This window comes from Eptatretus burgeri, chromosome 10 (assembly GCF_056783735.1).
Source record: "Eptatretus burgeri isolate ZD-2024b chromosome 10, Ebu_testis_v1, whole genome shotgun sequence".
Taxonomy (NCBI): Eukaryota; Metazoa; Chordata; class Myxini; order Myxiniformes; family Myxinidae; genus Eptatretus; species Eptatretus burgeri.
In genome coordinates this window covers 25,224,878-25,251,642 of record NC_140970.1, presented here as the reverse complement: position 1 = coordinate 25,251,642, position 26,765 = coordinate 25,224,878, and the positions used below count along the sequence as shown (strand labels likewise).

At 46.6% G+C, this 26,765-nt stretch overlaps 1 protein-coding gene across 1 annotated transcript in view; it reads left to right on the top strand.

Moving 5' to 3' along the window:
- Nucleotides 1-26,765, top strand: part of LOC147018114 (inositol 1,4,5-trisphosphate-gated calcium channel ITPR1-like) — a 489,954-nt gene that overhangs the window by 146,740 nt on the left and 316,449 nt on the right. Inside the window, exons 18-19 of the mRNA XM_085900071.1 lie at nt 651-845; nt 20,503-20,754. Coding sequence (XP_085756197.1) covers nt 651-845; nt 20,503-20,754 — 447 coding nt within the window. The remainder of the gene's footprint in view (nt 1-650; nt 846-20,502; nt 20,755-26,765) is intronic.

Sequence of the window (26,765 nt, the reverse complement as noted above, 5' to 3'; positions counted from 1 at the left end):
TTTTCCTCCAAAAGTGGAATTCTTATTTGGTCCAAATTTAAGTTTTTACATTGACCGAAAGTCATTTGAATTCATATTGTTTGAATGCTAAATGGTGTTGACATCCAATTACGATACGAGATACTTCATGAGATATTCGGTTTAAGATATCAGCGAATCATTGAGACACTCGCACACTGGATCAAGATTAAGGCCTTTGGGGTATTTGGGATAATTAATTTGATAGATCTGCCATTGAGTTGTCTCGTCTGGGTTTGATCCCGGATGGAACTGACGTGAGTAAATAAAGAAATTGCTGTTCCTGTGCATTGCCAGCAGGAAGCACTGCATCTCTAAGCATACTTTGCCACTGTGCATCTCTAAGCATACTCCCTTTCAGGTGGGGACCTAAAGCCGCCTGTCATGTCTACGTTTGGGTTGTGCACATTAAAGGTCTCTTTTGTAACTTCAGAAAATAATAGGCCTTTGTGTGTTGGTTGCACCAGCGAATTCCCTGATTGGGGTTAAGTGTAGAGTGGGGTGGTTCGATGACAAAACACCAACAAAACAGGCATTATGTGCCAAATTACTTCATCCTGTGCACAAGTTTCCTTGTATTTACTTGTTCCTTTGTGGACTGCTGGTTCTAACCACACTGCTGTGCCCATCAGACTGATTTTGTCACGTGTCGCAATGGAAGTGGAGGGCATGGTTGGTGAACCATCGATGGGAGAAGAGGAGATGGAGGAAGTATGGCTTTTGTGGACTGACAAAGAAGGTCAACAAAGGAGCAAAAGCATCAGGGATCTTGCACAGGACTCGCGAGATGGTAACCAAGATGACCGTGCACTTCTCACGTACTATAGGTGAGTTTAAAACAAACAGGTAGTCTTAGATTTTTTTAAAAAACAAAGGATTTGGGTAATGGATTTGGTAGTTGTATATTTAGCTGCTGCAATTCATATTTAGCTTCCAAGATAATAATATTTTATTGATGAAGTGATTTCAGTGGTTAATGCAGAGTGACATCACCACCGATATTGGTGACATTACATTATTGAGCTATTTTAATCGTATAATGATCATCATATATGCCAAATTTTATAATTTTTGCAATCTTATGAGCGAGCAATTAAGTTGATGTGCCAGTGATAATTTCACAAGCTTGTTTATAATAATCACTTAGCAGTTCACTTCATTTTCATTGTTATGTTAAAGTTGTGAGATGGGGACGTCATTAATTGTTTCGACAGGGAACATACTTTTTTGAACTTTTAAAACTTACAGATGTGAAGAATTGAAATGAAAAATATTATCCACTAAAAAGGCGGAATGTTGCTGTGCTTGCTAGAAAGTGAGCAGAATCGTGAACAAGCTGGGAATAACATCGCTGCATTGCCACAATGGGTATAAAATGCTGGACTTGACATAGGGTTCTGGAGCAAGATTCTGATTTTGTAAAATGGCTCAGGAGATTAAGGGAGGGCGATTGGGATTATTATTATTTTATCATTTTTTTTTTACAAAAATAAGGACGAGGGTAGAGGAGAAAAACAAAGACAAAAGGGAAATGAGGCTTGAAATAAAGACGTATAGGGAGTGTCAAATTACATTTTTGGTGTATCATTGGTAGACTGCTCAAGTAGCCGATGCTCCGTCATTAACAAATATACCTCATTAACAATCAAGACAGTAAGGCCCATAAGGGAGCTTGAACATAAATCTTATGGTGAAGAACAAAGACAGCATGGTACATCAGACAATGCAGAAATAGGCATAATCAGTTTGGGCAGCTGATGCGTGCGGCTCGCATACCGCACTCACAGGCTCACACACAGGCTCACACACCTCCCAATGGAGAATCCCTGTCGCAAACTCTGTTAACTGGACCTGCTCCCCATTCACACCATTGTCCCGTGTGTCCATGTACCTGTTGGTGGCTGGCCATTGGCTCCACCCTGCAATCGTGATTCTCCACCAGTTCTCTTGGCACAGAATCTTGCATCACCTGCATGGTCACACACATTTTGCACAAATCCATCCCAGCACATAATTTAACATCCTCAGCCAGGGCCTGCTCGCTCACTTTTCTTAACCTCCTGGCCCTGGCTACTAAATACTGGACTGTAGTGCTCCTGTGCTCTGTCTTATTTTCCCCTATATCTCGCTCCACCTCGATCTCAAATTGACTCCAAATTTTGTCTCCCATTTTAATTAGATTTCTGTTCCCACTGGCACTATCTCTTTCCTCTGTTCCTGCCCTGGTCTGTGTGAGTTCCTTTTACTCCTAATTTCCCCCTCTTTTGTTGATTTCCTGGGAGTCCTATGTGTGGCCCTAATCCCCTCTATCGTCCTGACCTGACTGACTACCATCTCCCACCACATGTTTGCCAGGTTTTCCACCATTGCTTGCTGCTCTCCATGGACAGCTGCCAGCCTGTTGCCATTTACCCTCATTTCCTGCCTCAGCTCTGCCTGCCCAGTCTCAATCTTAGCCATCATCTCGGTAAACATAGCCATTAGCAACTGTTCATTTTTCTGCTGCTGCGATGACACTGGCTTGTGCTTCCCGCTGTCCCTGCACCGAATCTTCCTGCTTGTCCACTGACTGAGTAGAGGAAATGGCATGGCCTTGGCTCCGGTGGGGCATGGCTCTGACTCACTGGGAATGAGTAGGGGTCGAAGCTTCTCCTCCGAAGTTTCCCGAGAACTCTCCACATCTGTCCTTCCACCTTTTTATCCCTTCGAGATATCTCAACATTGTCGGTGCACCGTGCTCCTCCCCCTCCCCCCCTCACTCACCATTGGGCTTGGGCCCAGCCCGTGGCCCTTTCACTTTGGCACCTGCCAACAACACTGACTGCATTCCCATCAAGTTTCCTTTTGCACCAAAACTAGTGCTGCAAGGCCGAGCAAAACCTTTTAAAGAAAATTTATGACAGATTTACAAAGATAAGGACATTAAACTGGGGTCAAAAGGATCGGTAATTTTAGACATTACAGACATTAAGAGGGGGGAAGCAGCATCTAACTATTACATAAGCAACACATGTCTAATATGACGATTAATTACGTCATACTTATGCTGAGACATTCATTAAGGAAATAACTGAACTATACTAAATGGTATCAACTCTGAAGAGCCATTTCCACAACAGTAGACAAGTGTGTATACAGTACTCCCTCGATTATATGGATGGGTTACATTCCATATAATCTTTCCGTTAGGTGAATTTCCATATATCAAATGTAATTATCCCATACACTCCTATTATATAAGTGGAGATGGGATCCTGCGGAACAAAATCTTAACTCGACAATGTGAAAACAAATACGCATATTAATGCAGCAAACTTTATTAAAATACAGGACTATTTATCTTTTACACCCTTGTCAAACCTTAATACATCAATTTTAACCTCTAAAGTAATTGCTTTATGGGCTATCTTTGCACTGCTGCTGCCACTGTCACTATAGGGTCGCTTTCCAGGCATCTTAAGCAAGTGCGGCTTAAGCAAAGGGCGGAGGAGCTCCTTGTGAGCCAACGGCCATCCATATCTAGTGCCCAACTGTGTCTGCGGCCGTCTTCCTGCAGTTGGGTTACTTTTTATTGGGAGGTTGGTGACAGGATTTGCACTCCGGCCACCGTAAAACCCTTCATTCTGCAAAACACAGAAACGCAAAAAAATCTGAAAACCCACTCCGTGGGAGTACATCCTGTGCAGCTTCCCTTCGCAGGGCAGCTCACGGATGACGGAATTGTGGCAAAGCCTTCGGGACCCCCAATCTTTGATGAAAGGAGGGAAACCACGGGGTTACCTCCCTGGGTCAGATTGCGGGAGAGTGTGTCGGAGTGGTGCTGAGGTGTCGTCCACCAGACGGCGGTCTCCTTGGGTTAACCTGAGGCGGTCCCTTCGGGTGGGTGCCTGGAATGTCCTATCCCTAAGAGAGTATGATCACCTGTCTGTTATCATCTGAGCTCAAGCGTTTGGACATCGGTTTTGCAGCACTCTCTGAGGTTCGGAGACCGGATTGCGGAGAGATAATGGTGGGTGGTTACACCTACTATTGGTCTGGTCACTCTGATGGTTACCATACCCAAGGAGTTGCTGTAGCTGTGTCCAATAAGCTGACCCCAATGATAATTGAGGTAACACCGGTCAACGAGCGTATTATGAGACTAAGGATTCGTCACTCCTTAGGTGTCATTTCCCTGGTCTCTGTCTATGCTCCGACTGAGGCGAGTGACCTCACTGCGAAGGACACATTCTACGCCACACTCGAGTCTGTGGTTGATCAGTGCCCCAGACGAGATACACTTCTCGTCTTGGGGGATTTAAATGCATCGACTGGAACTGATAGGGATGGTTATGAGACATGTGTTGGTCCCCATGGGTCAGGAACTATAAACCAGAATAGCACTAAGTTCCTTGACTTTGCAAGAAGTCATGGACTTAGGGTGGCTGGTTCATGGTTTCAGCGCCCACAAGCTCATCGCTGGACTTGGTATTTCAACGCTGGCGGTGTGGCAAAGGAGATTGACCATGTCCTCGTTGATGGTCGTTGGAGGATGATCCAGAACTGCAGGGTCTATCGGAGTGCTCAGTTCCTCAATACTGACCACCGGCTTGTTGGAGCAACTCTAAAGCTGCACCTTAAATCCTGGAGAATGGTACCATCCCAGCCGAGGCTGGATGTTGGCAAGCTCAAGGATGAGAGAGTAGCTGAGGAGTTTGCGAACAGGCTGAGTGGACATTTGGGGTGTCTGGGTGCTTTGGGGGGTCCTGAAGAGTTGTGGATTACCTTCAAGACCACCGTCCTTGATGTTGCCAGTGGATGTCTTGGAACTCACCGCAGGACAAAGAATAATTTTGTCTCTCAAGGAACATTGGATACCATTGACCAGAGTCGCAGGGCCAGGCTGAATGGCAGAGCTGAGCTGTTCAGGGAGCAAAGGCGGAAAACTGTACGTACACTAAGGGTGGACAAGGAGGCCTATATGCGAGGAATCTGTGAGTGGGTAGAGCATCACCTGTGGACAGGTGTTTCTCGTCCCGCTTACAGGGGAATTCGCGCATTGCATTCATCCAAGCCCATCCCTCGGAGCACTACAGTTAGAGTAGAGTGGTTGGCTCTTGACAGAGGAGTCTAAAGTGAAGGTCTGCTGAGCCGGTTACTTTGAGCGGTTGTATCGGGCTGATCCCCCAGCTGTCGAGTTGGACATCAAGGGTGTTACAATCCCCGTTGCTGACCCTCCAATCAACTGTGGTCCACGTTCGCTTGTGGAAACACGGGCTGCGGTGAACCGGTTGAAATGGGGTAAAGCTCCAGGGATCTGTGGCATCCATGCTGAACTTCTCAAGGCTGGTGGAAATGCTGCACTCGTGTCATTGCATGCAGTTTTGTGCTCTGCCTGGAACACAAGCATCATCCCAAGTGATTGGAAGAAGGGTGTTGTTGTCCCTCTCTGGAAAGGGAAGGGTGATCGCCAAGACTGCAACAACTACCGAGGGGTAACGCTGCTCTCAATGCCGGGCAAGGTCTTTGCTCGAATAATTATTGATAGGGTTCGCCACCATCTGCTTGAGCACCAGCGTCCAGAGCAGTCAGGCTTTACACCAAAGAGGTCAACGATTGACTGTATCCTTGCTCTTCGGGTCCTCACTGAACACAGATGAGAGTTTCGGCATAGCTTGCTTGCAGCCTATGTTGATCTCTGTAAAGCGTTCGATTCAGCAAATCGGGATGCCCTCTGGAGGATTCTTGGTCTTCGTGGGGTGCCACCAAAACTGATCGATCTGATGTCTGAACTCTACTCTGGTACTGAGAGTGCTGTGAAGTGTGGTGGTACCATCTCTGACTTATTTCCAGTTGTTACTGGAGTTTGTCAGGGGTGTGTACTGGCCCCCACACTTTTCAGCACTTGTACGGACTGGATTTTAGGGAGGATGTCGGAAAGATCAAGTTGCGGTGCATCGTTTGGGAATGTCAAGATCTCGGACCTTGATTTTCACAGATGATGCAGTCATCTTTGCGGAGACTTTAGATATCCATTTGGGGGCCTTCGAGGTGCTGAATGAGGAGTCGGAGCCGCTGGGATTACGGGTTTCTTGGGTCAAAACTAAGATCCAGGCTTTCAATGACATCTTGGATGCTGCTGTCCTGTCTATGTCTGTTTGTGGTGAGGATGTTGAGGTCGTGGAGAGATTCACTTACCTTGGCAGTGATATTCATGTCTCTGCTGGCTGTGAGTCAGAGGTCAATAGACGTCTCGGTCGGGCCTGGGGAGTCACGGATTCAATTGATCATGGGGTGTGGCGTTGCCGGTACCTGTGTGGGAGGACGAAAGTCCGAGTCTTTAGGTCCTTGGTGCTTCCAGTATTGCTCTAAGGATCTGAGACGGAGATTTAATTTGTTTGGTACCAGGTCTCTTCGGAGAATCCTTGGCTATCGCTGGTCAGATTTTGTGTCCAACGAGCGGTTGCTGAGAGAGACTCGGATGAGATTTGTTACCTGCATCGTCCGTGAGCGTCAGTTGCGGCTGTATGGACATGTGGCTCGTTTTCCTGATGCTGATCCTGCTCACCAGATTCTCTCAGCGAGGGAGTCTCGTGAGTGGAGGAGGCCAATGGGCCGACCACGTTCCTCGTGGTTGCAGCAGGTTGACCAGCATCTCAAGGAGATGGGGTTAGGCCTGGCATCTGCCTGGGGGATGGCCAGACGGAGGCCCCTGGAGTACCGGCGGAAAGTGGATGCAGCGACGCGCTGTTCTGGCACATGCTCCCATACCTGACCTGACCTAAGCAAGTGTGATGCACTTTATAGTCTTGAGCAAGTGTGAAAACCAAAGGAGCATAAATCACACAGACCTCTGACCACGAGGGGAAGTGATGCATTGGATCATCGTATGCAGTGCAGTGACAAACGGCCAAGTATGAAATGTGCTTAAGTTGAATAAAACACACAGATCATGCATTTACATTCCTTCGAAAATGTTTTCATAATTTTTTGAGATGCAAAATTTCTTTTGGAGTGATTTATATCCCTCAATTATGCAGAAATTCATTATCTTGAAATTTGCTCAAATGAAAAGAAGTAATTTGGGATTAAATTTCGACATATGGAAGTAAGAATCGCTCCAAAAGAAATTTTGCATCTCAAAAAATCTAAAAATATTATTGAAGGAATGTAAATTCAATATACATATATATATATATATATATATATATATATATATATATATATATATATATATATATATATATATATTGTTGCGGTCTTCGCGCCCGCCGGCGTGCGGACGGCCACGTAACTCGAATCGCGGCACGTCGCCCACCGGACGGACAATCCAGTCGTGACCCTCTCGGACTAACGCCGGGAACCAGTCACGGGTGGACCTTTCGGTCTCACCGCGATCGAGCCAATCAGCCCCCGCGTGGGATAGGGTTGCTCGCCAAATTCGACCTACCTAAGTACCCACGCGGAGGGTAGACCGGGCGATCGCACCTCGCCGCAGGTCGACTTCGGACACGGGCCACTTAAGCGACCCGTTCCGTACTATTCAGAATAACCGAGCGGTGTTATCGTCGACCTCGACGGTTCGATTAATTATCGGGCGTATTCAGCCCACTACCAACCCTTTACGTGAAGCAAGATGGGGATTCAATGGAGGAAAAGACGAAGCGAAGCGGGACACAGTTCAACAATAAAGCACATTTATTCGCGGCACACGGGAAGCACACATTCAATTCCACCAAATGCACACAAAAAAAAGAAAACACAATTCCATTTACAGAAAAAGCAAATATAAAAGTGAAAACACAGTGCAGAGCTAATACCGACTACCGAGCACACGGCAACACTTATACAATTCTACTTCACAGACGGCGCCGACAACACATACCCAAAACCAAGGAAAGAATACCCTCAAGAATGAGGCGGGCCTGAGGCCGAGACCGGGTCGCGCCTACCCGTCTGGTGATGAGACGCGGAGCGGCGATGGCGCCTCACTCCGCGGGCCTCGCGGACAGTGCCTGGCAGGGGTGGGGAAAGGGGCCACTTGGTCGCACTATCTCAGCGGGGGGGGGAACAGGAGGGGGTTGCTGATGCTCGGGGTATAGAGGATCTTTATTATCCCTGGTGTGCGTCTCCACCTCGGCCAGGTCGCGCTGCCGGCCTTCCTCGGGCGTGCAGCTCCCGGCACCGTCGCGAGCACCCCTTCGTCTGCCTTCGCCGCTGCCGCCTCTGGACTCTCCACCCTGGACTCTTCTTTGGGCTCTCCTCGTTCGACTCTCTTCGGCTTCTCCAGCTACTGCAGGCTTCGGGCTCCAGACTTCCACACTCTTCTCTCACTGACGAACACGGTCCTTTTATCCCCCCGTAGCTTCGCCTTTGACCCCCTCCCTTTGACCTTTCACCTCGCTCCCCATTGGCCCGAGAAAAGTGGGCGTGAAGGCTTTTGATCCACAAATTTGCATATATCGATCATCCTGGAGGCGGGGGCCAAATCGCCCTCGCTCACCGATTGGACGGCAAAAAGTGGGCGTGGTGTCGTTTTTGGATCCGTTTTGAAGCACAAAATCCGTGATTTTGTACACGCTGTTCGACGCGCGCTCTGCACGAATCCAACACTGGTACCCACAGCGGGGCAAGAACGGTGGCGCTGCTATGGTTGCGAGGTGTGACGGGAAGGTCGTGGCGGTTGTGGTGAAGCGGCGTTGTGGTTGGTGGTTGATGTTGTGGTTGTGGTGGTAATCATGGCGGTTGGTCCAAAATAAAGATAGTAAAAGAAAAACGGCTATCCTGAAGAGTCGCAGCTCGCATAAATGACATGTATTCCCACTAGACAACGGGTTCGGGCCTAACTACACATGCACTTACCGAGATACCTCACCTAAGGGACCTGACTGGTGGTTTGCGAATTTGGTAACCACAACACTACCCCCTTCCCTTTTTACAGACTCGTCCCGAGTCGTCAAATTTTCGTGTGCCATCATGTGTAGTTTTCCCCTAGTACATTTTACCTACGGATCCCTGAGTGCGACATTCATGGTATTCGTGTCCCCAAAATAAATAACCTGAGGGCTGCGTAACTATCTAAACAAACTCACTCACACGGACGACTTAAATAAAATTGCCGGCGCTAGACAGACATGCCGGGGGCGCACTCATATTTACAGTACATCTTAACCTTAACTTACAAATTTACACTAAACCATGGCCCAGGATCACTGAACTCTGCAAAAGAAAAGCAGTTAGCAGGGAGCCAGGCTGCCCACATGCAGTCTCTGGCTCAAAACAATGCAGGTGACAGGGAACGTGGCTGGCTGCTCACACGCAGTCCAAGGCCTTCCCTTTTGAACTGAACGCAGTGAACCACAACGGTGCATGGGCTGCACAAACGCAGTCTCCGTGCCAGCTCAAGTGGCACACGCAATGAGCACACGAATGGATGGATGAACACAAACACGGTGCACGGGCCGCCACTGCAGGCCCGTGTTGTAGCTGCCAACAGGGCAGTTCTCGCAGCTTGCAAACTGTTGCCTTGATCCTGGCGCACATGGAAATGAACAGGGGGGGGGGGGCAAAGCAAAAATCGAACGGGGCTGGTTAACAGGGGCAGTGGGCATGGCATGGCAAAGGCAGCAGGCAAACACAGCCCGCAGAAGAAGGCCGCTGCAGGCAAACATAGCGGGCAGATGAACTGGCCGGCACAGGCCTTGAAGAAAAACAGCCAGCAGATGAACTGGCCGCCACAGGCCTTGCAGCACAGCAGCTGCAGACGATCCAGCCGGCACAGGCCTTGCAGCACAGCAGCTGCAGACGAAGTTGGCCGGCCTCCGCCTTGAAGCAAAACACGGCCAGCCGATGAAGTTGGCCAGCTCTTGCCGTTCAGTGGAGGTTGGTGGAGGGAGTGCGGTGGTGCTGGCCACTTGGAAGGCGGGCTCGGACCTACCTACCTGTCTCCCTCCCAACCTATCGCCTTTGCCTGTCACTGTACATACCCACTCCCTTAATTTGTCAAACGCCAATTTAGCCCCAACTTATTTTTTTGTTGTTTTTATTTTTACTTCCCCTCTATAAATCGTCCCCTAACCCCCTTTATCGTCTTTGTTCGGCTAACCTATCCTGTCACCTAGCCTACTCCCAACCCCTACGTTCCTTCCCGGAGGGGAATAAGGGAGAGCTAACGTCCTGTGTCGAGGCCCAACTCAAGCTCAGAATGGCCTCCCCAGAGTTCGGCGATCTATAACCCAAAGTGGGTCCAGCGGCCCACAACGACAGCGAGGGGATGGATGGTGCGGAGGGGTACATCTCCTAATCTACCCTAACCATTTAACAGTTAAACTACCCCGGGGCTTTCAACAAGCGCCTCTCGCTTAAACTATTGGTTCTAACAACCCAGATTCCCGTCGCCTGTGTTGGTGTCCTCACATTTGGCCTCACCCCCCACTCCTTTCTCTCCGTGCCCTCACACGGTCTCCTGGCTGGGACACGTGGCTCCCTCCGGCAGGCACGACCCTCTGCCGAATCTCCCGCTATGGCACCCCCGGGCACTACACTGCCTCCGAGCCTACCAGCTCCCTAACACCGGGGAGTGCCCCCCATGGCACCTCCCCTGAACCGCACACGTGGCAGGCCGGCCTCCCGGGCCCCTTTCCGAGGGTCACCCGTGCCCACAACACTGCCCACGCGGCTAATGGCGCCCCGGGCCCCCGCACCAAGCAGGCGCACCCGTGCCCACTACTCTATCCCGGCCCCCCATGGGCCCATGGCCTACCGTGGCCGACTAGCCTGGTGCCCGGGGTACCCACTCAGCGATACTCACCTTTCGCAGCCACGCTCCCAAGCCCGTCAACAGGGCTCCTGCACCCCTCCAAATGGGTCTCGAGCCTACTTTCCCACCAACAGCAAAACGACCTCCATTTTTCAATTTGACTAACCCAGCTAACTCGATCTACACTGACCCCGGGGTCCCTTGGGCGGGAGTCACTCCTCCCCCCAATCACTCATCGCACCATGCATTCCCCATTCACTCCATACACACAGACCCGCTGGCCTCACTCACTCACCATGTACTCACCTCACAACCCACAACTCTTCAACACACTCACCGCTGAACTCTGCCATCCTCCTAACTACATCCCCTAACTAACTCGTGCTCCCACGTCGTCCCTTAAACTAGTAGCACGTTCCTTTTAACACTACGTAGCTAAACTACGTCCCCTCTACACATTCACAAGTCTGTCCATGTCCTCAATAAATCATTTTATTTCCCAACCTAAATCTGGCTACAATCCCTCTAACTAATCCATTCCACGGACTCCATGAGGACTTACCCCTGCCCCATGAAGTCGGTCTAACTAAGCTAACCCTTCCCCCTAACTAGTTTCCATCCTGTGCCCCGGGTAAGGGGGTCTTCCACCCCTTGCCCAGGAATCCTGTGCACCCGAAAGTGAGGCTTGCTGTTTTTTTTTTTTTTTTTTCATGCGCAGCACCTGCGCGGCAACTCAGAGCTCGCGCACTTTACACCTGCCCGTGACGTCATGCAGCTGCACGTGTTCCTCGTCCCTCCTTGGACGGTACCATCCGGCAGAGATACCCCTCCTGCCGGATTCCAACCACACGTGCAGCCATGACGTCACCGTGCGCATAAAAAAAACACAAGCCCCACGTCTCGAGGGGTTCCCCACGCGAACACATGTGCTTTGCCCGTTGGAGCTGAACACACACGATCGCGTGGAGAACCCGTCCGGTCCAAATCCGTTTACCTGCCTAAACTTTGTCCGTCCGCGGGATCGGCAAATCCACCGCGTGCGTTTCCGGACCGGGACTTCACTCTCGCAAGCGAGCACGTGGTGGTCTCGTGCGTTGCACAGCACGAACCGCGTGCTCACTGCTGGGTGAACCCGGCACGGTCCCCGAAACAGCTACAGCCGCTACTCGGCTTTCTCTCCTCTGTCGCCGTCTCCGTGTCCATTCCACACACGCATACCTGCGTGTTTCGACGCACACAGTCCACTCCATCACATTCACACCGGGAGATGCGGCTGCGTGCTCCCGCATGCCAACCGACATCTCCCTCACATACCGCTCTCTCACACACACGGTCTCCCTTGCACACAGCGACCTTGCACACGGCCGTTCACTCACGCACGGTGCCTCACCACTCACACAAACCATACTACTTACACACGCGGGGGCACTCACCCGCGGTGCCTCATCCACACACCGTGCCTCACTCATACACGCGGGGGCACTTAACCGCGGTGCCTCATCCACACACGCGGGGGCACTCAACCGCGGTGTCTCATCCATACTCCGTGCCTCACTCACACACGTGGGGGCACTCACCCGCGGTGCCTCACTCGCACTCCGTGCCTCATCCACACACACGGCCTCACTCACACACGGTGCCTCACCCACGCACGGCGTGCTGGGAAGCACGTACTCCGGCACCATCGCCACCACACCACTCACACACGGGGTCGCTTCCACACACGGGGGCGCACTCACGCCTTGCACCACACACACAGGGACAACCACACTGGGGATTCGTGTCCCCACAAGGGTCTCCGGGGCCTCTATACCCCCCAAGCTCTCCGTGCACCTGTCCACAGCACTCGTCCCCTCAACCTCGCAAAGCACGACCGAACTCACCTGGTCGTGACTCGCCTCAAGGGGGCATACTCCCTCCCCTCGTTCCTGGAGGAGGCCATCCCGCTGCTCGTACCGGGTCCCTACACGCTCCGCGAGCTCACCCCCATTATCCTCCACTACCTCCGTGTGTGTGTGTGCGTCACTTACCCCATCTTCATCGTGTAGTCTTCCCTCTATTTTTTCTGTCTCCCGTGTCTCTGCCAACTCTTCACCCTTTACCTCCCTTGTCTCAACTATTATTTCCGTTGTCGTCACCTCGTGTCTCGTCTCACACGTTTTGGTCTCCCCATTTAATTTTTCCCTTTCGGTCATCGTCACGACCCTCGCCCCAACACGTTCCACGGTAACATTTTTCACCCGCCTCCACCGCGGGCCTGTCAGCCGTTGCACCCCCACCCAGCTCGTTTGCTCCCACACGTGGAGTCGTCATTTTTATCTCCCCGGTCACGGCCTTCATGCCCGCCTGCAGGCTTCGGCCCATGTTCTGCGTCTCACCCCGTAGCTCTTTCATTTCCTCCTTCATGTTTGTTTCCATTCCGTTCATTTTTGTATCCATCTTTTCGTTTATTTGTTGTGTATTCGCATCCATCGTCGTTTTCACTTCATTTGTATTTGTATCCATCTTTTCGTTCATTTGTTCGTTCATGCCTTTCATTTCGTTTTTCATATTCGCTTCCATCTTTTCGATCATTTCCGCATTCATCTTTGCCAGCATGGTGAATAGCTGGGCCATGTCGGGTGCGCTTGGGTGAGCCGTTTCGGCAGGGATCGGGGAAGGGTTTTGGTGGAGAGGGGGGGGGAGGTGTCATACACCGCGGCCGCTGCCGCACCCACCTCGGGCCCTGGGTTCAGTTGGGCGAGTCCGTGTTCCTGCACAATCAACATTTCCTGCTCGGGGATTCCATCCTGGACCATGGATCCTACACATTCTACATCCATTTCTAATACCCCCGGCTCCCGCTCGCCTTGAGACGCCATCTTGCTTCTCGTGAAGGGTTAATTTGCTCGCTCGTAATTTGGAGGGAATCGGGGGTCGCTTCTCTCACCCCTGGACCGATTCCCGTGAATTTAGCCGGAGACAGGAGAGCCCGTTTTCCTGTTCTCCGATACCAGTGCCGCGAGGAGGCGCGATTTGTATCGCACGCGCACGACCTGACACCAGTGTTGCGGCCTCGCGCCCGCCGGCGTGCGGCGGCCCCGTAACTCGAACCGCGGCACGCCGCCCACCGGACGGACAATCCAGTCGTGACCCTCTCGGACTAACGCCGGGAACCAGTCACGGGTGGACCTTTCGGTCGCACCGCGATCGAGCCAATCAGCCCCGCGTGGGATAGGGTTGCTCGCCAAATTCCTACCCAGTACCCACGCGGAGGGTAGACCGGCGCATCGCACCGCGCAGGTTCGACCCGGACACGGGCCATAGCGACCCGTTCCGTACTATTCAGAATAACCGAGCGGTGTTATCGTCGACCTCGACGGTTCGATTAATTATCGGGCGTATTCAGCCCACTACCAACCCTTTACGTGAAGCAAGATGGGGATTCAATGGAGGAAAAGACGAAGCGAAGCGGGACACAGTTCAACAATAAAGCACATTTATTCGCGGCACACGGGAAGCACACATTCAATTCCACCAAATGCACACAAAAAAAAGAAAACACAATTCCATTTACACAAAAAGCAAATATAAAAGTGAAAACACAGTGCAGAGCTAATACCGACTACCGAGCACACGGCAACACTTATACAATTCTACTTCACAGACGGCGCCGACAACATACCCAAAACCAAGGAAGAATAGAATACCCTCAAGAATGAGGTCGCGCCACCCGTCTGAGGCCGAGACGCGGGTCGCGATGGCGGCCCGCGCGGAGCGTGCGATGGCCTTCGCGGGCCTCGCGGACAGTGCCTGGCAGGGGTGGAAAGGGGCCTCCCTTGGTCGCACTATCTCAGCGCGGGGGAAACAGGAGGGGTTGCTGATGCTCGGGGCATAGAGGATCTTTATTATCCCTGGTGTGCGTCTCCACCTCGGCCAGGTCGCGCTGCCGGCCTTCCTCGCGTGCAGCGTGCAGCTCCCGGCACCGTCGCGCGACACCCCCTCGTCTGCCGTCGCCTCTCCGCCTCTGGACTCTCCACCCTGGACTCTTCTTTGGGCTCTCCTCGTTCGACTCTCTTCAGCTTCTCCAGCTACTGCAGGCTTCGGGCCCCAGACTTCCACACTCGGCCTGACTGACGAACACGGTCCTTTTATCCCCCGTAGCTTCGCCTTTGACCCCTCCCTTTGACCTTCACCCCGCTCCCCATTGGCCCGAGAAAAAGTGGGCGTGAAGGCTTTTGATCCACAAATTTGCATATATCGATCATCCTGGAGGCGGGGCCAAATCGCCCTCGCTCACCGATTGGACGGCAAAAAGTGGGCGTGTGTCGTTTTTGATCCGTTTTTGAAGCACAAAATCCGGATTTTGTACGATTTTGGCGCACGCTGTTCGACGCGCGCTCTGCACGAATCCAACACTGGTACCCACAGCGGGGCAAGAACGGTGGCGCTGCTATGGTGTGCGGAAGGTCGACGGGCGGTTGTGGGTTGCGTCAGGGCGTTGGTGGTTGGTTGATGTTGTGGTTGTGGTGGTAATCATGGCGGTTGGTCCAAAATAAAGATAGTAAAAGAAAAACGGCTATCCTGAAGAGTCGCAGCTCGCATAAATGACATGTATTCCCACTAGACAACGGGTTCGGGCCTAACTACACATGCACTTACCGAGATACCTCACCTAAGGGACCTGACTGGTGGTTTGCGAATTTGGTAACCACAACAATATATATCCTGGTGTTGGCGCAGAGGTTCAGGCAGCGGCTTGGGATCCAAAAGGTCCTGAGTTCAAGCCCCGTTGGGCCACTGAATTAATACAACAGGGGGTTGCTTAGCCTGTCATCCTTCCGAGGTCGGCGAAGTGAGTACCAGTGTACTGGGCCGGTGTATACCCCGGTTAAAATAGGTGTACCATATCCCTGTGTCATAAGAGGTGACCAGGGTTGCGTCAGGAAGGGCATCCGGCATAAAACATGTGCCAAGTCACGATGCGGATCATACGGATGATCCGCTGTGGCGACCCCTAACGGGAGCAGGCGAAAGAAGAAGAAGAAGATATATATATATATATATATATATATATATATATATATATATATATATATATATATATATATATATATATATATATATATATTGAATACTGTAGTTATCTATGCTTCAAAAACTAACAAAAACTACTTAACCAAATCCACCCAAATTTTGCATGTCACTTAAGGGTACCCCAAGTATGCTTTCTGTTTGGGTAACATATTAGGAGGAGGCAGTTGAAGGTGGGGGGAAGACCGTAATTCTCTATGTAAATGTGTATTGGATAGTGCCACCCAGGGGTATCCAGGATTACAAGTTATCTTCTTTCGTAAAGAAAGCTTAAACTACTTGATTATATGAATTTTGGTGATGTTGAAATCTGAGTGATAATAATTCAAAGTTTTTGAAATGTTTAATTTCATTCATTTTAAGCGAACGTTCAAACCAAAGCATCCAACACTGATCTTTGCATCAAAGCAGAAGTGACTTTTGCTCGTGCCATATAGAGGCAGCAAGGATGGTTGATGAAGGTGATGAAGCAAGGATGGTTGATGTTGGCTGATATCCTGGCATACGGAAGATGAACTTGGGCAAATTACAGTGAATGGATCAGAATGTTTCTGAAGTAAAACATGCTGTCTTGATTAAATCCGTCAGCAAAGTGATGGGTAAAAATGCTGTGTGTGTGTGTGTATGTATATATATGTATATATGTATATATATATATATATATATGTATATATATATATATATATATGTATATATGTATATATATATATATATATATGTATATATATATATATATATATATATATATATACATATATAAAAGGCTTTTCGAGCTAAACAGTTGAATAGGCTCTGCCCATAAGGCATGAGCTCAGCAGAGCTGCCTCAAAGGAGCTTCTGCTCCACTCTGACGAGACAAAAAATCCCGAAACACATGTTCATGCATATTCCCCCGCCGGGATGAACTGGCCTCTAAAATTGAGAATGAAATTGTCTTCGCAGTATTGGCTGCAGTACAATCCGACTGAGATCTTTGGGACTGTAGCTCTGCTAAGCTCGTGTGTAATACATATATACAGTGCAGATAGAAAGTCTTCACTCCCTTTCAGAATTTTAACCTTTTGTTGCCTTATAGCCTCTAATTAAATTGCATTAAATCAGGTTTTTTCCACCTTTATTTACACATCGTAACCTGCAACTTCTAAGTGAAAAACAAATTCTACAAATTCCAGAATATTAATTAAAAATACAAAATTAGAATATCCTGGTTGGATAAGTGTCCACCCCCGAGTTAATACTTGGTGAAAGCACCTTTGACAGCAGTTAGAGCTGTCAGTCTGGGATAAGTCTCTACCAACTTTGCAGTCCTTCATTGGGCAATATTTGGCAATTCTTCTGTACAAAACTGTTCAAGCTCAGTCAAGTTGTGTGGGGAGCATAGATGGACAGCGATCTTCAAGTCATGACACAGATTTTTGATTGGACTTTGGTTGGGGCTCTGATTAGGCCATTCAAGGACATTTATCTATTTGTTCCTTAGCCACTTCAGTGTAGCTTTGGTTGTGTGCCTCTGGTCGTTGTCATGCTGAAAGGAGAACTTCCGTCCCAATTTCAGCTTTCTTGCAGAGGGCAGCAGGTTTTCCTCTGGGATTTTTCTGTATTTTGCTCCATCCATTTTCCCTTCTGTCCTGACAATTGCCCCAGTCCTTGCTTACGAGAAACATCCCCATAACATGATGCTGCCACCACCATGCTTCACAGTAAGGATGGTGTTTGTTGAGTGAAGTGCTGTGTTCAGTTTACACCAAACATAACATTTTGCATTAAGGCAAAAAATTCCATGTTGGTTTTGTCAGACCACAAAACCTTTTGCCACATGGCTTCAGAATCTCTGGAATGGTTTTTTGCATACCTCAAATAGGACTCAAGGTAGGCTTTTTTGAGTAACGGCTTCCTTCTTGCCATCCCACCGTACAGACCACACTTGTGGAGTGCTTGGGATATTGTTGTCACTTGCACACAGTAACCAGTCTTTGCCATAAAGGCATGTAGCTCTTTCAAAGTTGCCATTGGCCTCTTGGTGGCCTCTCTGATCAGTCTCCTGCTTGCCTGGTCATCCTGTTTGGAGGGAAGGCCTGATCTCGGCAGGGTCTTGGTGATACCATCCGCCTTCCACTTCTGAATGATTTTCTTGACTGTTCCAAGGGTTATTCAAGGCCATTGAAATATTTTTATACCCATCCCCTGATCTGTGCCTGTCCACAACTTTATCCCAGAGGTGTTTTGAAAGCTCCTTGGGGGCTCATGGTTGAGTCTTTGCTGTGAAATGCACTCTGCAGCAGAGGAAACCTACATGAACAGTTAATTTTATTCTGAAATTATCAGAATCAATACAATTTAACACATGTGGAGGCCAATTATCTTGGTGTGTGATCTTGAAGGTGATTGGTTAACACTTGATTTAATTTAAAATTGCTATTATAAGTGGGGTGGACACTTATCCAACCATGATATTCTACTTTTGTATTTGTAATTAATTTTCTGAAATTTGTTGAATTTGCTTTTCACTTTGAAGTTGTGGGTTAAGATGTGTAAATAAAGGTGGAAAAGGTGTGATTTAATGCAATTTAATTACAGTCTAAAAAGCAACAAAAGGTGAAAATTTGGAAACGGGTTTAGACTTTCTATAGGTACTGTAAATGTAATTATACGCACATAAATACTGTATATATACATTATACATATATACACACATTATATTGAATATGATATAACATACAAATAGTGCAGGATTAACCTTGAAATATTCCGATAGCTCAGAGTTTAGTTTGAGATTGCCCTTACTCCAGCTTGGGATACAATAAGAATGAATTCCAATGATATAAAGATTGCACAGATGCCATGCTCCATATGTTATGCAATGCATATTAATGTACAGTTCTTTTCATAAGCCATTGGTAGCTACTATTAGCCATTCAGGGAGCATGTGGTTTCCCCTAGTTTATGCCACTTATTATAATGACATTCACAAAGCCGATGGGGTCCAAACTTATTATTTCTAATGATATCATGAGGGACACAAATAAAGCACAGTGCTTCTGGCTTGTATCTCTCAAACAATTGTCCTACATTATATTAAAGGTCACAGTGTGCACATAACAGTTGTGAGGATGTTAATGCCACAAGGGAAGTGCAAAATGACTTTCATTCTGCATGTCGATGAGAGGCATTTCACACCCAATCTCATAAGGGAGTTTGGATCTATGTTGAAATCCCAGCTTGATTCCAGTGGGTGTTAAGTAATTCGCAAAGATATTCGAAATATGGGATTCTTAGTCATGTGATATAAATCATTGTTTCTTGAGACATTTTCAATTCGTCAATGTCCCTTTCAAAAAGATAGGTCCATTGTATTCTGATACTGTAGCGAATTTCTTATTCTTATTACCTCCGCCATCACAGGTGAAGGAGGTTATGTTTTCACCCCTCTGTGTGTTTGTTACTTGCAAATTTTGTTATTCTGTATGTCTGTCTGTCTGTTTGTCTGTCTGTTTGTCACCTACAGGTCACAATTTTTAACCAATCTTCACGAAACCACCACATTTTAGAGTTTCTCATAAGGATGAAGTGTATTGTTTTTGAGGTTAAACGGTCAAAAGGTCAACATGGGCTAAAGGTTAACAACTGAGGCGGTATTTCTAAAATCCTCATTTTTAATCCGATTGACTTGAAATTTGAAGAGGATTTATATTTCAGGTCACTGAATTCAACTCGACAATTATTTTTGAGGTCAACATCGACCAAAAGGTCAACATACGCCAAAGGTCAACAACTTAGGTGAGATTTCTAAAATCCTCAATTTCCATCTCATTGACTTGAAATTTGAAGAGGATTTGCATCTCATTTCACTGAATTCAACCACCAATTATTTTCGAGGTCAACATAGGCCAAAAGGTCAACGTATTCCCATGGTCAACAGCAAAGGTTGTTTTTCTAAAATCCTCAATTTTCATCCAATTGACTTGAAATTTGAAGAAGAGTTGCAGTTTGGTCATTGAAATCAATCACCAATTATTTTGAGGCCAAATTTGTTTTATGGATTTTGCAAGTGTCTTGCTCTGCACGATGTCTTCTTGTTTGTTTGTGTGCAGGATATCTCACAAAGTTGGACGGATTCGGATGAAAGTTTGTGGACAGGTTGAGCCATGTGCAAAGGATGAACTGATAAGATTTTGGTGAAGATCTGGATCCGGATCCGGCTACTCAAATTTTTCAGCGTTTCTTCACCATTGAGATTAGGGCTAAACCGATATATAACACGATATTTCAAAAAGTTGTGGACGGATTTGGGCGAAACCTGGTGGACAGGTTGGGTGTTTTGCAAGGATGAATTTATTCAATTTTGGTGAAGATCCAAACCGGGATCTGTATACGAGAATTATCTAATTTTTAAAGTGATTCTTCACCATTGAGAAATAGGGCCAAAACGATCTATAGAATGATATTTCAAAAATGTATTGGGCCCAATATGTTCTCGTGTGTCAGGCATTGTATGACGGAGGTATGCGCTCTATGGAGTGCCCTTCTTGTTCTTATCTTTGGGTTATGATGTTGGGTGGGGGTGGGGGTATCTGAAAGTTGTGCCTTGATAAATCCTGAAATCCCACAACCAGGTGCTGCATAGACATGAATCATGCATCAACTTCCAGGCAATTTTCTGCCATTATCTGCAGGTACCAGCTGAACCTGTTCTCACGAATGTGTCTGGACCGCCAATACTTGGCCATCGATGGCATGCCACAGCAGCTGGATGTTCAGCTTGTGCAGCGTTGTGCTGAGGATGACCATCTGCCATTTGAGTTACGTGCTGCCTTCTGCAGTCTTCTACTGCACCGTCATGTTGATCGGGATCCACAAGAGCCCGTCTCACCTTTGCGCTTTGCTCGTCTTTGGGCTGAGATTCCCTCGGTCATTTCTGTCAACGAGTAAGGAGAGATGTGTTCATTTTTCTGTGTGCTGCTACCTTGTGGGATTGAAGGGAATAATGGTTGGATGAATATCGATGGGCAATTTAAAAGACTTACAAAAAAGAGAACAAGCTGGAATTTGGTTGAACCACTGAGGGTGGGAAAAGATGATTAGCAGTAAACACTGTAATTTATGAAGTTTTATCTGATCCCTGGCTCCACCACAGTTAGATCTGTGGCTCATAATTGGCAAAAGGTCTTACTTATTCTCCCCAGTCAATAACAATTGTGCAGCTGAGTTATGCAACCACATCTTGGAAAATAATTTGTAGAGACAGCTCGGCCCCACACACGATAGCTCTGCCAAAGGTAGAGAGAGAGCTGTTTTAATAAATCACCTCCTGCAAATTAGGTGATTCTACCTTTGCTTAAAGCACTGGTACTGTTTCTGTCACAAGACCTCATCAGGCTCTCAAAATCAAACTTTACTGATATGGGAAAATCTTTCCATGCCTAAATATGTCATGACTTGAATTGATATGGACATTACTCCATTTGTTATCCCCCGTTGGACATGGTCCAAAACGGGGGCTTATGGATTGGGTCTCGTCCGTCCATCCGTCTGTCTGCAGCCACATCTCTGACAAACTTGGTCAAACTTGGCACAAAGATAATACATGATGGTATACATACGCATATCATTTTGTTTCGCGATTCGACCAAAGATGGCCAACTGGTGGCCATTTTGATACTTAAACGTGTCCCCAAACATTTATTGGTTAGGCATGGTCTGATTTTGTTCAAACTTGGCACAAGCACAGTACATGATGGTATACACAAGCTCCTCACTTTATTTTACGATCTGGTCAAAGATGGCTGACTGGGAGACTGGCAGCCATTTTAGTTGTAAAAATCACCTATTATTGAACACATCGTCAACCATTTCTCAGACATGGATGTACTGATCTTGTTCAACTTTGGCACACAGATAATGAATGACGGCTTAAGGCCCGGTCACACCTTGACGTTTTAGCCAGCGATGGCAACGTATTAAAATGTATGTAAAACGCTGGCTTACGTTGAACTTTTGATGTTTTTTTTTAAAGATTCGGACGTATTCATAGCGACTTGGTCTTATGTATAACGCATTGGTAATGGACACAGAACGTTTCGTTGTGTTATAGATAACTTATACCAACGAATGCTGAACCTGTTGTCGGCCTACACAACCGATGCCCAACGATAGTCTAACTCAGGCATAGCGCGTTGCATGCATCGCCGACGATGTCGTGACGTCGCCTATTAAAAGGCTGACGCACAACGATTCGAATCATAACTTCCGTAGAAATGGAAGTGACAACATCGCGGTCACACCTTGGCGATCTTGCCAGCGTATGCCGACCTAAGAAAAATGTGTCTAAAACGTTGGGGCACGTCAAAATTTTACGTCAAAATTCAAAATTTTACGACGTACTCGGCGTATGACACACGTTCCGCATGTGATGGGGATAAGTTTTACACACGATATGCGGACGCTTACACACGTCCACAAACGCTACTTATAAGCTACTCATAAGTCGAAACACATCGCGGTAATGTCTTTTTTACGCGAAACTTATTTCTAACTTATGTTTGACGTGCTTTGAACCAATTCTTTACGTAGTCCCAACACACGTCGACGTATGTAGACGTATTCCAATGACGTCTTCCGGTCGACAAAAAAAAATAAATTAACTTGTTTCTAGCTTACAACTGCCATATAAAGACGTGTTCCCAGCGGTTTTGGGAATTGGTATATAAAAATGCTGCTCATAAAAGGGAACCCAACAGTGTTTTCGAGTCCTTTTTGAGTCGATGTCCATGTCAGCAGTAACAGTATCAGTATTAGTATTAGTAGTAGTTTGTTCATGTTGGCAGTAGTAGGTGAGTGTGAGGGGTAGGGTGTGGGTTATGATGGATCGTCCTTGCGTCCACGTGTCCACAGGTAGGAGACATCTTTTCACCATTGTTCGAAGTTCTTCGCGGCTAATTTTTTATGGGGCTTTTTCAACAATGAGCTATAGCTTGTTTTTACGATTTAGGTCTATTCATAACGGGTTGGACAAATGCACAATGAAATAATAATGTGCATAGAGCGCTTTGATTACTTATAGATACGATATACCAACGAATAATTATCATGAAGCCGGCGTTCACAAACTATGCCCAACGATAGCCTAACTTATCCATATCGTGCGGCAGTTTATCTTTGCCAGTGACATGGGGTTTGCTATTCATAGGCTGCCACTCAACGATTTAAATGGCTGCATCTCCACTATTGAAAGTAGACGCTTGTTCTCAACAATTGGATTTTTTTTACACTCAACGACTTTTAAACGGTACCACTCAGCTATTTTCATTGTTTACAATGAACGATTTAAATTGCTGTCACTCGCCTTTGTTTTTTGACGCTGGCGCTCGGAAATTTTAATCGTTTCTATTGAACGTGCTAAATCGCTCAAACTCCACTATTGAAAGTAGACGCTTGCGCTCAACAATTGGATTTTTTTTACACTCAACGACATTTAAACGGTACCACTCAGCTATTTTCATTGTTTACAATGAACGATTTAAATTGCTGTCACTCGCCTTTGTTTTTTGACGCTGGGGTTTTGAAATTTGAAGCGTTTCTTCTGAACGTGTTAAAACGCTCAAACTCGACTATTTTAAATAGACGCTGCCGATGGACAATTGGAATCATAGCCAAGCTAGACATCGAAGTGTGAACATCCTCGTCATGCCGAAGAAAAGTTTGAAGAATGCTGCAAATAAGTGTCCTGGCCGTGGCCGTGGACGCTGACGCAAGGACGATCCATTATACCGACGTCTTTCAGCCTATGAGTAACTTAAAAGTAACGTCTGTCGATGTGTGGCAACGATCGCGTAACGTGCCAACAACACGTTAATCATAGGTTAGAAATAAGTTTCGGGTACGCTAAACATTACCTCGGCATGTCTCAACTTATGATTAACTTACAAGTAGCATGTGTTGACGTCTGTCAACGATCGCAGACCGTGCATACAACTTGTGGCCAGCGTAGCGGAACGTGTGAGTCATACGCCGGCATACGTCGTGAAATTTCAAGCATGAAAAAATTTGAGGACAACCAAAAAGTACAACGTTTAAAACCAGCGTACAATGACGTCTGGCAGTGTTTTTCAGCGTGCTCTCAATGTTATCTAAACTTCCCCATAACGTATTCAACGTGTGCCAGCGTTTTAGAAAAAAAATTCAAAAATCGGCATACATTGGCTAAAACGTCAAGGTGTGACCGGGCCTTTACAGAAGCATGTCATTTATTTTTGAGATCAGATCCAAGATGGCTGGCTGGTGGTCATTTTGTTATTTAAACGTGTCCCCAACCATTTATTGGACATGCATGGTCCAATTCTGTTTAAACTTGTCACAAGCACATTTCATGATGGCATACACATGTGCCTCACTTTATTTTGTGATCTGATCAAAGATGGCCGACTGGTAGACTGGTGGGCATTTTAGTTGTAAATATATATGGGTTACCCCTTTAACTCCATACAGCAAAATTACGAAAACCATGGGGGCTATGACATTTTATGTCTTTTTCTCCTTGTTCTCATTAACTTACAGGAACAGTGAAAAATAAATATTTCAACAGGAAATGTGCCTTTGGGCAGGAACAAAAACTAACAAAAATAAAATCGTCATTTAACTTGTAATTCTTGCTGTGGCCTGTTCACAGTGGATGTGTTATATTGACGATTTTGCTGCTGGTTTTGTTGAAGGTTATTGTTGAGCTGGGTATAAATTGGGAGCAGGATGGCTGGCTTCGTGCCATTGTGATGTTAATTTGAATGGCATTTACAATACTCTATCAGTTAGTAGGGTCATATCCAGGAGTCCCGTGACCATGGAGAGCATAAGTTCGTTTGAGGATGGATTTTGGTACTTTGGGGTATTTAGAAAAAAATGAGCTTCTATTCCCCTCCCAAAAGTGTGGGCTTACTCGACCAGAGGGCAAAATCCTAAATGGCCGCTGGCGGCCATCTTGGAAATTACACAATTACATAACTCTTGAGTAAAATAATTTACAGACATGAAATAAGTGTCGTTTTTTTTACTAAATTAATGACGGGATCCATTCCAGTGGTTATTCTTTCATTTCGTGGTTATCTTCAATCTGAAATCCAAGATGGCTGCCAACAGCCATATTGAATATATGAATATTTCACATCTTCCAGACCAGTTAAGGTAGGAAGACGATTAAGGTATTGTTTTCAAGTAATTATATGGTGCGAAATTCATTCCAGGTGTAACTTGTCGACTTGGAGGTCATCTTCAAGATGAAATGCAAAATGGCCGCCAGTGGCCATCTTGGAAATTTTTCAAAAATACATAAATCTTGAGTAAATTAACATGCAGGCATGAATTATGAAGTGTCTTTTTGACTACAAATTAATTCCAGGTGTTACTTGCCCATTTTGAGGTCATCTTCAGACCTGAAAATATGATCTAGGTTGTTTCTAACTCATTTTTATGGTCATTTTTGCAGCTCATTCATCATTCAGCTCACGCCTTTCATCATTAATCTTATTGTTGGTGATGTACTTGAGCCAGCAGCAATGATGGTATCGTATCTCAGCTGCAAATGGGTTAGGTGTGGCGTCAATCAATTTGAGAATGCGATCTCTCATGTCCATGTCATCTAGTAACACTGTATGCTGTTTAAACATGTTCCAAGCCTTTTTCTTGATTTTGAAGATACAAAGTATTTAATTTCCATCCAGGATGCTTTTTGTCTTCTGGACGCATGCACCAGACACATAAGTTTTTATCATGTAGATGCCCTATACTCGAACGTAGATGTTTCGGTGAAGGAGCTGGAAGGGGATCAGCTGCAGATTTCGGGATTTCGGACGCAGACGTAGATTCACTGCACACACAAGAAAAAAACAACAAGGTATTGAGTTCATGTGTGGTGGTACCAACTAGCAAACACAAGATCAATTGAGGAAATCCAAACCCAATAAAACAGCAGGGTTGATCAAAGAGGCAAATGCAGACACAACAAATGAAATTCAATTGTCAAAATTTTGCACCTCCAATTATGCATAAAAATGTGCAAGTGTAAAGAAAACATGAAACCAACAAACTCGATGAAATAAAATAGTGAGCTGGAACAAGTGTAAACAAATATGCAGCAACTGTTCTCCAAGCACAAATAGCAGAAAAGGTCAGGGCAAAACAAGGCCAGCGCAGTATTTAAAGACTGCCTGTAGAACTGCAACTGTAGGGGTTACCTGCTTTGTTCACTATGTGCAGATTATTGCTTTTCAGCTTGCTGGAGCTTTCTCTTGCTTGAAATAGACAGGTAACATTCCTTGTGCATGGAAAGACCTTTGTGTCCCTTTTCCCTGTTGACACTCTCATACACCATGCCAAACCTATCTAGCCCCCTCCAATTAGCTGCTTTTTCACGCAAGCTTTGCCACTTTCCACTGGAAATCCCATCAAGTGAGTCTTCCTGATCAATATCATCACCACATTGCAACACACATTGAGGAGGGGTGTTGCTACTTCTGCTACTGGTTTATTCTTCAGACATGTTGGTCTAAACTCAGTTAATTCTGTTACTCAACAGTTGGGATGTGATGTGATGACTGATCAGTTGTCGTGGCAGTTGGTGGTCTTTTGCTAGCAGAAATCCAATGATCCTGTGACAAAATAAACAGCATAATTACTATGATAGTAAAAAGCTACAAAATTTCAGAAGGTGGGACATATTCAAATATTCAATATGGCTGTTGGCAGCCATCTTGAATTTCATGTTAAAGATTACCGCAAAATGAGAAAATATCCACTGAAATGGAATCCTAGTCATTAAATTAGTAAAAAATGACACTTATTTAATGTCTGTAAGTTATTTTACTCAAAAGTTATGTAATTGTGTAATTTCCAAGATGGCCGCCAGTGTCCATTTTGAATATTGCCCTCTGGTGGAGTGAGCCCACAC